The sequence below is a fragment of the Neolamprologus multifasciatus genome, chromosome 3, assembly GCF_963576455.1.
Source record: "Neolamprologus multifasciatus chromosome 3, fNeoMul1.2, whole genome shotgun sequence".
NCBI classification, from domain to species: Eukaryota; Metazoa; Chordata; class Actinopteri; order Cichliformes; family Cichlidae; genus Neolamprologus; species Neolamprologus multifasciatus.
Window position 1 is genome coordinate 13,514,958 of NC_140441.1, and position 12,958 is coordinate 13,527,915.

The 12,958-nt window shown below is 40.1% G+C and overlaps 1 protein-coding gene across 1 annotated transcript; it reads left to right on the plus strand.

The window, feature by feature from the left end:
• The first annotated feature begins 1,487 nt into the window (after nt 1-1,487).
• Nucleotides 1,488-11,181, plus strand: brms1 (BRMS1 transcriptional repressor and anoikis regulator). The gene is made up of 11 exons (XM_085150667.1): nt 1,488-1,622; nt 2,360-2,448; nt 4,261-4,494; nt 4,600-4,690; nt 4,796-4,923; nt 7,313-7,392; nt 7,502-7,598; nt 7,840-7,929; nt 9,634-9,698; nt 9,828-9,867; nt 9,949-11,181. The coding sequence occupies exons 3-11, from the start codon at nt 4,272-4,274 to the stop codon at nt 9,954-9,956; spliced, it is 822 nt and encodes a 273-aa protein (XP_085006793.1). The 5' UTR covers nt 1,488-1,622; nt 2,360-2,448; nt 4,261-4,271; the 3' UTR covers nt 9,957-11,181.
• The last annotated feature ends 1,777 nt before the right edge of the window (nt 11,182-12,958 follow it).

Genomic DNA, 12,958 nt, shown 5'->3' on the forward strand with positions numbered 1-12,958 from the left:
TTTTCTCTGTGTGGTGTTTTATTATAGTACTTGGTACTGTTTGTTAATCCTTCTTCTAATTCTTCTTTGATGCCATCTTGTGGTTACTTGGTATAACAGCTACATCGTCCACCTGCTGAGAAGGTGAGGATGTCTGGGGATACCTGCAGGAATACCATCATACTTGGAGGATGGTTAATATAAGTTAAGTGAACGAGTGCATCATGCCATTCATAACTTTTCACCAAAGGTTCAGGGAACAACGAGAGCAATGAACAGAACAGGATAAATGATTTGATGTTTTAAACATTGCAAGGACGTTAGGACAGACGTTTAGTTCACGGCTCCAACATTATCCCACCAGCAAAAAAAGGGAGAACTTTGGGGGAGAAATTGGGATCCTTCTCCTATGTATGTGGTTTAATTGCACCATCACACCCCTGAATTACAGTGTCTTACAAATGCAAACCCAGCCTATTTGACCACACGACCATAATTAAGTATAGGGGTGCCAGAGCAGCTGCACAGTGCTGGCAGTGGAAGAGCAATTGAAAAAGAATAACAAATGGATCGTACAGTACTGCGCCCTATACACACTATCTATATACACTATACACACTCGTCTATAATCCAGTTTTGAGTTCCCTCCCCAGACGCCTTAACGCCCACTCACATCCTGGGCCATCTGACCTCAGGAATTCACATGATAAGGTGGGGCCAGGTTTCACAATGAGCTCACCCGAAACCCTGGCTGAATGGGACCCACACGCAGCTTCACACCTTGGCTCAGGCGATTAGAGGATCATCAGGGGGTCCTTTTGTCCCTCTGTGGGGGGAAACTCCCACTAGGTTTAAATCTGGGACTCTCCACCATTTGACCTTAGAACTGAAGAAGCTTCTCGGATGAGAGGTGAAACGTCTTCAAGCAACTTAAAGAAGTCCAGACGCTTTTCTTTGCAAGCTCCTTTGACTATACACACTATGCTAAGCTACATGTCTATAAGTATTTTATAATTAAATATTTGTCTTAGATCTCGGACTTTAAATTGTATTATCAGATTTGCGTTAGGTTTTTATATTATATTATATTATATTATATTATATTATATTATATTATATTATATTATATTATATTATATTATATTAAAGCAAAGTCTTAGGTCAAACAGCTCCAAACAACGGGTATACTGAATTCTATAGTATTCATGAAGAAATATGTTTGTCTTCTTTAAGTGTCCTCTTTAAATAATTACATCTATCTTCATGAAGTTGTACCAAAACACCTTATATCACCGAGACAATGTGTTTCTCACTATTATACGCACTCGCAGTGGGTTATAAGCCATCTTTCTCGCCCAAAGATAAACATTTCTTCATTTTGTGAATAATAAGGAAGACAAACTGGATTATAATTGGTTTACTGGATCTGGTTGCGTATTTCTGATTGGAGAAGAGACCTTCGAGTTGATCCATGCTATTGGACAGTTTAGTGCTCGGTCTCCGCGCTCATTGGCTGAACTTCCGGGCTTCAGAGTCCGGCAAAGTGTGGAACTAAAGAAGACTGGGACGAAGAGGAAGTACTTTTTAAAATGGAAATACAGTAAATCATACTTGAACTTTTCGCAGCGGAACAACAGGACGCGGTGAGCGAGCTTTTCTCTTGACTGTCACATTTATGGAAAGAAGGGTTATTTGTTTACAAACAGCATCGCCTGCATCTGTGGACGGATAACGTTATTTGTTAATCCGTACGCTGTAGGAAGGTAGGGTCAGTATGGAAGCCCCTCCGGCGATGCTTCACTGAGTTTGATGGTTGTTTTTCTTCTACGAACCGGCACACACTCTAAGAGAAAACACTTGGCCATTAAATAAGATGAGTATTCGGACAATGTGATGAACAGGCAGTCATTCACTCGCTGCAGGGTTTCAATTGTTAGCTAGTGTTGCACTTGACTTGTCCGTGGTGTAGTTCCCGCTAATTTTAAAAGAAAATGCAACAAAGGCGTCTCTGTTATTTTGAGGGGAATTACAATTAATTTCGCGTTCAATACAATAGGTTTCAGGCTAATTTGGGCATTTTATTTTACTCTATGCACCGCCGTAGCTGTTATAACGTACACGGTTTTACTTTGACATCCCGGAAGCTAAAAGAAGTTAGACCGATTGAGATGGGACTTCCGGTAAGGTAACAAATAAGACCCCCATTAATTGGTGAAGCCAAATTGTGGAGCAACTTTAAAGTGATATTTCAGTTATAAACTTTTTTCTGAAGGTGTGTTTTATGGGGGATAAGCAAGACTGCGTTATTTTAGCTTGTTGTTGGCTGTATGTCTGTGAGGCCAGTCATGTCATTTCCGGTGTTGTGTTGTGTTTTTTGCAGTTCACTTGCAGGTTATGGAGGCCATACAGTAGCTCGGGGGTCCCACGTCCTCAGTCTGCTGTTAAACCTTATTCCACTCCGTCTACCGAGTAAGCAAAATTTCACTGTTATTAACCCACGGGCAGGTCTTAGTTTTAACAGCACAATGTTTTATGTGTTTTATTTTTTACAGACTGTAAAATATGAAATCTGACCCCTGACAATTTATGTTATTTTCAGATGTATTGTTGTTCTAAACATCCCAGTCAGTGTTTTATATTTTTGAGTTTAATGTTGCTGGGACATTAATTGTGTGCTTATGCAGCTTTTTACATATAATTTATAATATAATTGAATTGTCCACCATATTTTCTGGACAAAAATATGTTTTTGAAGTGTGATTCTTTATAAAGTCTATATTTAGGATGTGCCCTTTGGAGTTGTGTGTAGCGTAAGTCAAGAATAATTCAAACACTGATGTCAATGAAATAAAGTTTAACAGACACTTTGGTAATATATCATTATTACTATTTTCATTATTATTATTTACTTATTTATACAACTTTTTTATAAAAAATTATATATGCACACACACAAGTAAGACTTAAGCATAATTTTCTGGGTTAAATTGCTTTTTTTTTTTAAGTTTTCATTTTGGTGTATATAGTACTGTTCAAATGTCTTGAGCCACCTCTCATGTTTTTACATTTTTCCTTTAAGGAAGCAGACTTTCTTGTAATTTATTTATTTAAAGTGTTCTCGAGCAATAGTTCTCCAGGCTTTCTGGAGGTGTTTCAACGTTTTGTTTTGTTTTTTCTCTTGTTTTTAGTCCAGTACTTGTACACGAGCTGGTATTTATAGTGGCTTTCAGCTCAGTTAATTTTCTACTGCAAGTTTCATTCATCCAATCACACACACACATTCATACAGTACTTTCATCTAGCGACTTTCCAATTGGTAGACAACCCGCTCTGCCACCTGAGCCACAGCTGCCCATGTTTGTTTGTTATGCCGCTTAACACAGACCTATGAATTATTCAAGCAAACTCACCTAACTCAATTGATGAACCAGTGGTGTGTCTACACATAACAGGAAGCAGGCAAATTTGAATTTTGTTTTGGTTCAAACTGCCTTTCTGTTCGAGAGGATGTCAGGAGAGAGGTACAACACCGAGTATGCAGCTGTCTATAAAACACAGTGGAAATGCGAACACAAAAAGTAGCTTCAGATTTTCATAGCAGCAACAGCTTCCAATTTTCATTATCCCAATTTTAAAAAATGTAGCTAAAAGACCTCCAACAAAGCACAATATGCAAGGAAACTGTTCCAGCTAAATGTAGAAATAACAGACTTGTTTCATCACTTGAGGCAAAAACACATCATCGAGTACACCCAGGCTACAAAGGAGGAGATACTAGCAGCTGGTGGTGTGTGACCCAAATGTAAGCAAATGACTCCACCGAGCGCAGCTGGAGCACTCACTGGTCGCACTCCACATGACAGGAAGAGCAAACTGTGGATGGAAATTACAGATGCAGTTACATGTGGCAGAGAAGGGTTTTAAGCAACAGGTTAAAAACTTTGGCCCAACCGTACAACATCGCAGGCTGAAAGTATTCTTTCATTTTATTATGTGACAATACTGTGTTATATTTTTTAGGCCTCTTCTGCTAATGCAGTGCAAACATATCTGGATAGAATTGGCTGTGTTGAAGAATAAATGTGGTCATACCAAATATTTACTTTCAAGCTTGTTAGAATTGTATAAACTCGATTTTTGCACATTGTTTTAATAAATTGTTGCATCTATGGGCTCTGGGCTCAAGTAAAACTGCTCTGATGCCAAACTGCATTGCACCTGAATGCTTTAACACAAACAGTCTTTAGTTTTACGTGATATTTTTATTAATGCCGAACATAGTTTCCGGCTCCATGCCCGCCCAACCACCTGTGAAGGAGCCGGAGGAGGAGATGGAGGCAGAGGGTGAGTCGCAGCTCCCCGAGGCCAACGGAGAGGTGGAAGAACCCAGAGAGAATGAAGGAACAAGAGGGGGAGGAGCCGAGGAGACCATGGAGGAAAGTACGGAGGAGAGGGAGACCGACTTGGAAGATAGTGACGAGGAGGAAGAGGAGGAAGAGGAAGAAGAGAGCTCAGGTAAAAAATAAAATAAAATCAAAATGCTCCACTAACGCTTATACTGCTTATATAAAAAGAGACGCCACCTTAAACTGTTTTCTTTTTTCTCTTTGTCCTATGAAGAGATGGATGATGAAGACTGCGAGAGGAGAAGAGGAGAATGTCTGGATGAGATGATGGATCTGGAGAAACAATTCCAGGAGCTGAAAGAGAAGTAATTTGTGAAGCAGGGGGAAAAAGGGATTCAACACTTTATCCTTCTTCTTTTTCGATGTCTGAGCCGCCTGTTGTTGAGGCTGATTTCACCGTGTGATTGCAGGTTGTTTCGGGAACGGCTAAACCAGGTGAAAGTCAAGCTGGACGAGGTGCTGACAGGAAAGGCCGGTGAATACAGAGAACCGCTGGCTGCACTACAGAACAGCATGCAGATACGGACACAAGTGGCTGGTACAGAAAAATAAATAAATAAAATCCTAATCAAGTCCCAACACCCTAGCTGCCACTGTAGTGCAAACAACCTTGGCTGCCATTTGTCTGTAGTGAGTGTAGTTTGTCAGCATGCTGTTTACCTCGGCTGTAAATATGTGTGCTCATGCATTTACTCTGGATGAGGCTGTAAAACTCGTGAAAGGTACGAGTCGGTGAAGCTCACTTGTGTCCAATGACAGTGATGCTGAGGTGAGTTGTTGACGATATCCTCAACCTTACCTGTCTGTAAAGGCTGCTGTTAGGCTCTGTAGTAGAGCTAGGGCAGGGCAATATGGCCAAAAATATTTATAACGATATATATTTGAAATTTTGTTATAACGATATAACTGACGATATAATTGTGGAAATTGGCCGACATATCCTCAGCATAACCATGTATAATATCCACAAAACTTAAAAAGAGGTTATACACACACAATACGGTAATAATATGTTGAAGCACAGTACGTATCAGTCCGCGAGGCTCCGCCTACAATAGCTGTAATGCGCCGACAATCCATCAAGCGGTGCAGCTTTGTAGCTTACAAAAGTCGTACTAAAACATTTTTTGACAGATTTTCGAGCGCCGTGTACGACATAAAATCGGTTCGAGGTCAGTAAGCACAACCAGAATTCATACATAACGCGCACCAGATTATAAGGGGCGCTGACGATTTTCAGAAAATCAATGGATTGATTCTAAGTGTGCCGTATTTTCCAAAAAACACGGTAATAACGACGGCCCGCTTGCATGCTCTGCCAAAAAATGTGCTTTGGTGTGTATCTGACGGACGAAAGCCAAACCAGTTGCACCATTTTTACCAACCAATTTAGGTTCATCTGTTTCATTCAACGATCCGCTTTCGCCCTTCTCATTTTCCGTCGCCGCCATGCTTTTTCTGCCATGTGCGTATGAAAACAAAGGCACGTTTTACTCATATTCTATCGCGATATTTCATTTTCTTATCATTGCCTAACATTATACCGGTATTACCGTGAACGGTATGATATGGCCCAGCCCTAAGTAGAGCTAACATTTGTGGACTCGGACACTTGGCGAATAAACTTTCATACAATGTGATGTTTGATTTTTATAGTAGACTAGAGCGTAACCTTAGATGGCATGATGTTAGTGTCTAATGTCTAATCTACTGATAATAAGGAATTGCGCCAATATCGGGAATAATCAAGAGTGTTTATGCTAGTTTTCATGTGTTTGTGAGTCCTGACTTCCTTTGTGTTCTCACTTTTTTGGTGAAGGCGACACCTGCTCAGATGAAAAAACAGACATTATTCTTGAGTCGGAAGCCATGAGTGACACAAAGCTCGTTCCTGTGGATTTTTAGTGGATTTTCATAATTTTAAGTTTTGGATCAGTTCCAGCATCGATTTGTTGGAAGACTTAATTTCACACAAATCAATGTATATTTATGAGTAATTATTTTTCCTATTAAACAACCTAAAAAAACAACAACTCACTGTATGTGATGGACCGAGCAGTGAAGGAAACTTAGGCAAAGGTTAAAGTCAAAAAAAATGATTTTTTTATTTAACCCAAAAAACATAATTAGTTAAATCATGCAAAAAGAAGAGGTCAAAATAACAGAACTCTACTCAAAGTTGACAACACTACTGATAACTCAAACAAACTGACCTAACTTAACGAGACAAAGGGGAAACTTAAATAGTGGCTGATCAGCCCACAAAAACAGGAGAGGGGGTAAAACACACAAAACCTAACTAAACCAAACATAATGAACTCCAATTCCCCCCCCCATGGTCCCAAGTTATGGCATGAACCAATTTGTAGTCTTCCTTTAAAGCTTGCTCCGCCCCTTTTCCACCTCTTGGCTCCTTAATCAAGGGACTGGAACAGCTGCAACTAAGGTAACTCAGAAAACAAAAGATTAATCATATATAACAGTGTAAACGAAAATGTGCGCACTTATTTTAGAATGCAGTGTTATGTGGATATGTGAATTAACTCTAAACCAAAACCAGTTATTTATTGTCCTGTAAATTAATTCCTATATTTAAAGAAAGACAAATGTGAATGCAATGTTACTAATAAGCCTCTACACTAACATGGTGGGTATTACCACTGTGTGGCTGTAAGTGCAGCCATCACACTGTACCTTTAAATCGATAAGGAAAAAGTGTGATGCCTCAAGGTAGTTGTTTACCCAGAATGCATTTCTGTTTCAGGGTCCTATTAAATATTTAGATTGTTTTGGACCCTTTGAAATCCAAATGCAGCACTTACTTATAGAGCATTGCTAATGTGTGTTTAACCAAACAGTAATGGAGTAGCAGTGCACACAATGCCAGTATGACCTCCTCAGACACCTTTGGCTGTCTCTTTGTGCAGGAGTGTACAGGGAGCTGTGTCTGCAGGTCATCAAACACAAGCATGAATGTGAAGTGCAAGGAGCGAGGCAGCACCTGGAGGTAGCGTGCACGTGCACTCTCAACCGCATTCTCCTTTCCTACTGGAGACATAATATTCTCAACTAAAAGAGAACTAACGCACTTGTTTGTATCTACACATGTTTTACAGAGTGAGCGAACGCTGCTGTTTGACGCCATGAAGGGCGAGCTACTGGAAAAGATCAGGAGGCTGGAGGAGGACAGGCAGAATATAGACCTCACCTCAGGTACGTGTCAATCGCAAAGCTGTTACGTACACATAAAGTACGCAAAGGTTATAAAACTGAAGTACTGAGTAAAAGTGTGTGCTCATACTAGCTGTTAGTGAGCACATACAAATGTGCAACCTTTTATGCAAATGCACTAACAGTGAAATAAACTTGCATCTGAAGGAGTATGTAAGCTGTGGTTTATGACGCTGTAAATTCATTTTAGTGGAGTTGTATAAGGTGGATTCTGTCTGTCCAGAGTGGAGCGATGAGCTGAGGGGCAAGAAGTGCAAAAGAAAGAACCTGCTGGGTCGATCTGAGAAGAAAAAGAAAGTAGCTTTGGTTTCAGGTAAGCACCACGTGTGAGGAGCCTCACCAGGGCTGATGTGTACATATACAGATGAGGAGATGAGCTCCCGTCTTATTGTTTAAGTGCTGCTAAACAGAGAAATATATGTTTTTAACATAGTTTTCCATAGCTAGTTTTTACCTAGATTTACTTTTCACATAGAAATTTCACAAGAACTATTATTACTTTATTATTATCTGTTTGTTGTTGTGCTGGAAGCCAAAGCAATGACTCAGTTTTGCTGCGGACTGCTTGAGGTTTTGCTTTCTTCGTGATTCCTTCCACTTTGATGAGATTCCCAGTTCCAGACACAGAAGCATTCCCACAGCATAATACTTCCACCACCATGCTTCACTGGGGACGGGGTTCTTTGGGTTGTACTTCCTGTTTCCTCCAAACTCTTTTTAAATTTCTTGATGACACTTCTCACTCGAGCTCGTGATCCTTGGAAAAACTCTGATGATTTTAAAAGTCCTGCATCGTGAGCCTCAACAATCCTTTTACTCAAGTCCAGATTGATTTCTTTAGTTTTTGCCATAGCGCTTCCTCAAGTGCAGACATTTTTATATGGTGTGGAAATTGGAAGTTAACCCTTTATTACACAATTAAAACATATCGTCGCAGAGCAGTGGTCTGTGCTAGGGATGCACCGATACCGATACTGGTATCGGGTATCGGGGCCGATACTGTAAAATGTGTGTGTACTCGTAAAAGTTAACCGATACCATGAACCGATACCAACTTATTTCATTAATCAGAGGGTGGCTTGTCATTTCTGTTGTAGTTTTTTAGATTGGCCACTAGGGGGCCAATTATTATTTTATTTATTTTATAATAATTATTTTGTTTGTTTGTTTACAATATGGACACTCTGCAATAATTTAAAAGTTTAATTTATTCACAAACCTAATTTGTATTTATTTTATTCCAAACAGAAGTGTTTATTTATTATTCTGAAAGCTCGAGACAGTGCCAATAGTTCAGTGATATTTTGTAAAATTACAATGTGGAGACTCTGCAATAATTTAACAGAAGTGCTTATTTTTCACTTGAAACTTTTTTGTGGTCATTTTTATTAAGATTTTATTTTTTATCGGCAGGGAATATAATAAAACCTGTCTTCCAATTCATTGCATTTGTGTGTGTGTGTGGTAGAAGTGTCGTTTTTTGTACTCTGTATCGGCAAGTACTCAGATCCAAGTATCGGTATCGTATCGGTTTGAAAAAATTGGTATTGTTGCATCCCTAGTCTGTGCTATAGCTTGATGAAAAGGTCATTTACTTGCAAGCCATTTTTGTCAGGTATTTCCATCCTACAGAAGGCAAGAACACAACGACTACGATCAAAAGGCAGAATCATAGTTATTATTATTGGTTATATATCATTTTATATATTGTTTTTAAATTAAGCTTAGATTCAATTAGTTTCCAGAGTGTGTTTTCTTGTTTCTGTTTAGTTTTCAGTCTCAGTTTTTGTCTTTATTAATTATTATTAACAAAGTTTAAATGAATGAGGCATTGCAGCACTGATCTCAGTACAGTTGTCTTGAAGGTTGTAAACATATATATATACTTCAACATGGGAGTTCCTGGAGATTGACTCACTTTTAGAGCGGCCCTCCGGTGGCTATTTGGGGAGCTGCAGATTTTTGCCACCGTGCGTTTGGCCTCAGGTGGTTTAATATAACTGCCTCTGTCTCACAGGGCCTTTCATCGTCTACATGCTGAGAGACATCGACATCCTCGAAGACTGGACTGCTATCAAGAAGGTCAGAAATCACTTGTAAAAGTTCCCTTTGACTTCCCAGATTCTTCAGCTGTCAGTCGATAAAGATGCAGTTTCAGGGTGTGCACACCAGCCTGCGTCTGATCGTGTAAACAGCGTCTCTGTTTTTCAGGCGAAAGCAGCTCTGTCGCCACTAAAAAAGAAAGTTGAAAGTAAGTCTGCTTCAATCATCTTTCATTAACGCAGCAAACTGAAAAGGTTTGGTCTCTAAACGATCCTGTTTTGTCTTTCAGAGCGGTGATGAAAGGCGGATCTCTGCAACAGCGACACCAAACTTAACACACTCACATTCCCAGCTATTTCCAGTTCAGGTTTTGTCTCGTTGACTGAAGCCCAGCAGACTGTTGAGTTGTTTTTCTGCGCTTTTGATCCCACCTGCCTACCACCCTACTGCTTGTTTGTTATCTATTGCTATTTAAAATAAGTTCTTAACGATATGACAACCATGTATTTATAGAATGATTTATAATGCTGATTGAAAATCTAATCTTTTAGCACACAACCTTTTTGTCTGTCTTCTTTTTTTGTGTCTGAGTCAGAATCACTGAGACATACTCGGCTGTCTGGGATATGTTTGATCATATTGTGTTGTTGCAGCTGTGCGTTGTCTTGCACAAAAGTTGCTGACTGCCTGGAAGCTGGTGGGAGAGGAAGGAAAAGAAGCTTCTGATAAGCAATGTTCACATAGGACACCCAGCAACTGTGCAGAAAACACGCGTATCTGATCAAATGACATGAAACTCACTATCATCACATGTTAATTACACCAATTAACAAATTCTAAGAGGACCGAATACACAGGCTGAACCATGTTTTCAGCCATCCTGACCACCGGCACATCTTTACACCAGGGAAAAGGTGGCTAAGCAAACTTAAAAACGTCCAGCAGGTGGCAGAATTTATCTTTATTTTTAAAAATCTGTGATCAGGATCGTGACTGACTGCCAAATAAATAAATAAACTGGTTCTTATGCAGGTGGAAAATCAACATGTTTGAATGTTTCTGCTGAGCATCACCACGGGTGAGCAATTTATATGAATGAATGCTGGGCAGCCCAGTGTGCATGAGGTTGGATTAATGCAGCTTTAAAATGTCCTCAGTTTGTTTTTGAGGGGGTTTGGAGGAGAAGCAGCAGGAACAGTGGAGAGTCAGCTACAGGTCACTGAAATGGCAGCTCCTGTGGAGGGAGACAGAAGGTTAACTAGCCACAAAACGCACTCAAAGACCAACAGCCTCCTCTCAAGCCGCTACTTGCTCCTGCGTGTTCTGGGTTCAGTCTCTCTGGAAATTAAGGATCTTTTGATCTGTGATTACAAGAAGTGCAACTAAAAATAATGTTCAGATTAGTTTCAGCTGATCTTTAGGGCACAAGAGGAAATAAAAGGTGGTGACAGTGAGAAAGCTCATGATGGTTTGGCTTTAGGGAATCATTCATTTACCATCAATCCATTTTCTTTTCTTCTGTGTGGTTCAATTCAATTCAATTTTATTTATATAGCGCCAAATCACAACAAAAGTCGCCTCAAGGCGCTTCATAGATACAGAGAAAAACCCAACAATCATATGACCCCCTATGAACAAGCACTGTGGCGACAGTGGGAAGGAAAAACTCCCTTTTAACAGGAAGAAACCTCCGGCAGAACCAGGCTCAGGGAGGGGCGGGGCCATCTGCTGCGACCGGTTGGGGTGAGAGAAGGAAGACAGGATAAAAGACATTCTGTGGAAGAGAGACAGAGATTAATAACAGGTATGATTCAATACAGAGAGGTCTATTAACACATAGTGAGTGAGAAAGGTGACTGGAAAGGAAAAACTCAATGCATCATGGGAATCCCCCGGCAGCCTACATCTATTGCAGCATAACTAAGGGAGGATTCAGGGTCACCTGGTCCAGCCCTAACTATATGCTTTAGCAAAAAGGAAGGTTTTAAGCCTAATCTTAAAAGTAGAGATAGTGTCTGTCTCCCGAATCCTTAACTGGAAGCTGGTTCCACAGAAGAGGGGCCTGAAAACTGAAGGCTCTCCCTCCCATTCTACTTTTAAATACTCTAGGAACAACAAGTAGGCCTGCAGAGCGGGAGCGAAGTGCTCTAATAGGGTGATATGGTACTACAAGGTCATTAAGATAAGATGGGGCCTGATTATTTAAGACCGTGTATGTGAGGAGCAGGATTTTGAATTCAATTCTGGATTTAACAGGAAGCCAATGAAGGGAAGCCAAAACAGGAGAAATATGCTCTCTCTTTCTAGTCCCTGTCAGTACTCTTGCTGCAGCATTTTGGATTAACTGAAGGCTTTTCAGTGAGTTTTTTGGACATCCTGATAATAATGAATTGCAGTAGTCCAGCCTGGAAGTAATAAATGCATGAACTAGTTTTTCAGCGTCACTCTGAGACAGGATATTTCTAATTTTAGAGATGTTGCGCAAATGGAAGAACGCAGTCTTACATATTTGTTTAATATGTGCGTTGAAGGACATATCCTGGTCAAAAATGACTCCAAGGTTCCTCACAGTGTTACTGGAGGCCAAGGTAATGCCATCCAGAGTAAGAATCTGGTTAGATACCATATTTCTAAGCTTTTCAGTGCCGAGTACAATGACCTCAGTTTTATCTGAGTTAAGAAGCAGAAAGTTAGTGGCCATCCAAGTCTTTATGTCTTTAAGACATTCCTGCAGTTTAACTAATTGGTGTGTGTTATCTGGCTTCATGGACAGATAGAGCTGGGTGTCATCTGCATAGCAGTGAAAATGTATGCTATGTCTTCTAATGATGCTGCCTAGGGGAAGCATGTATAATGTAAACAGAATTGGTCCTAGCACTGAACCCTGTGGAACTCCATAATTAACCTCAGTGTGTGAAGAGGACTCTCCATTTACATGCACAAATTGGAGTCTATTAGATAGATATGATACAAACCACTGCAGTGCAATACCTGTAATACCTACAGCATGTTCTAATCGCTCTAATAGGATATTATGGTCAACAGTATCGAATGCTGCACTAAGGTCAAGAAGGACAAGCACAGAGATGAGTCCACTGTCAGAGGCCATAAGAAGATCATTTGTAACCTTCACTAAAGCTGTTTCTGTGCTGTGATGAGCTCTGAAACCTGACTGAAACTCTTCAAATAAACCATTCCTCTGCAGATGATCTGTGAGCTGTTTGACAACTACTCTTTCAAGGATTTTTGATATGAAAGGAAGGTTGGAGATTGGCCTATAATTAGCTAAGACTGCTGGG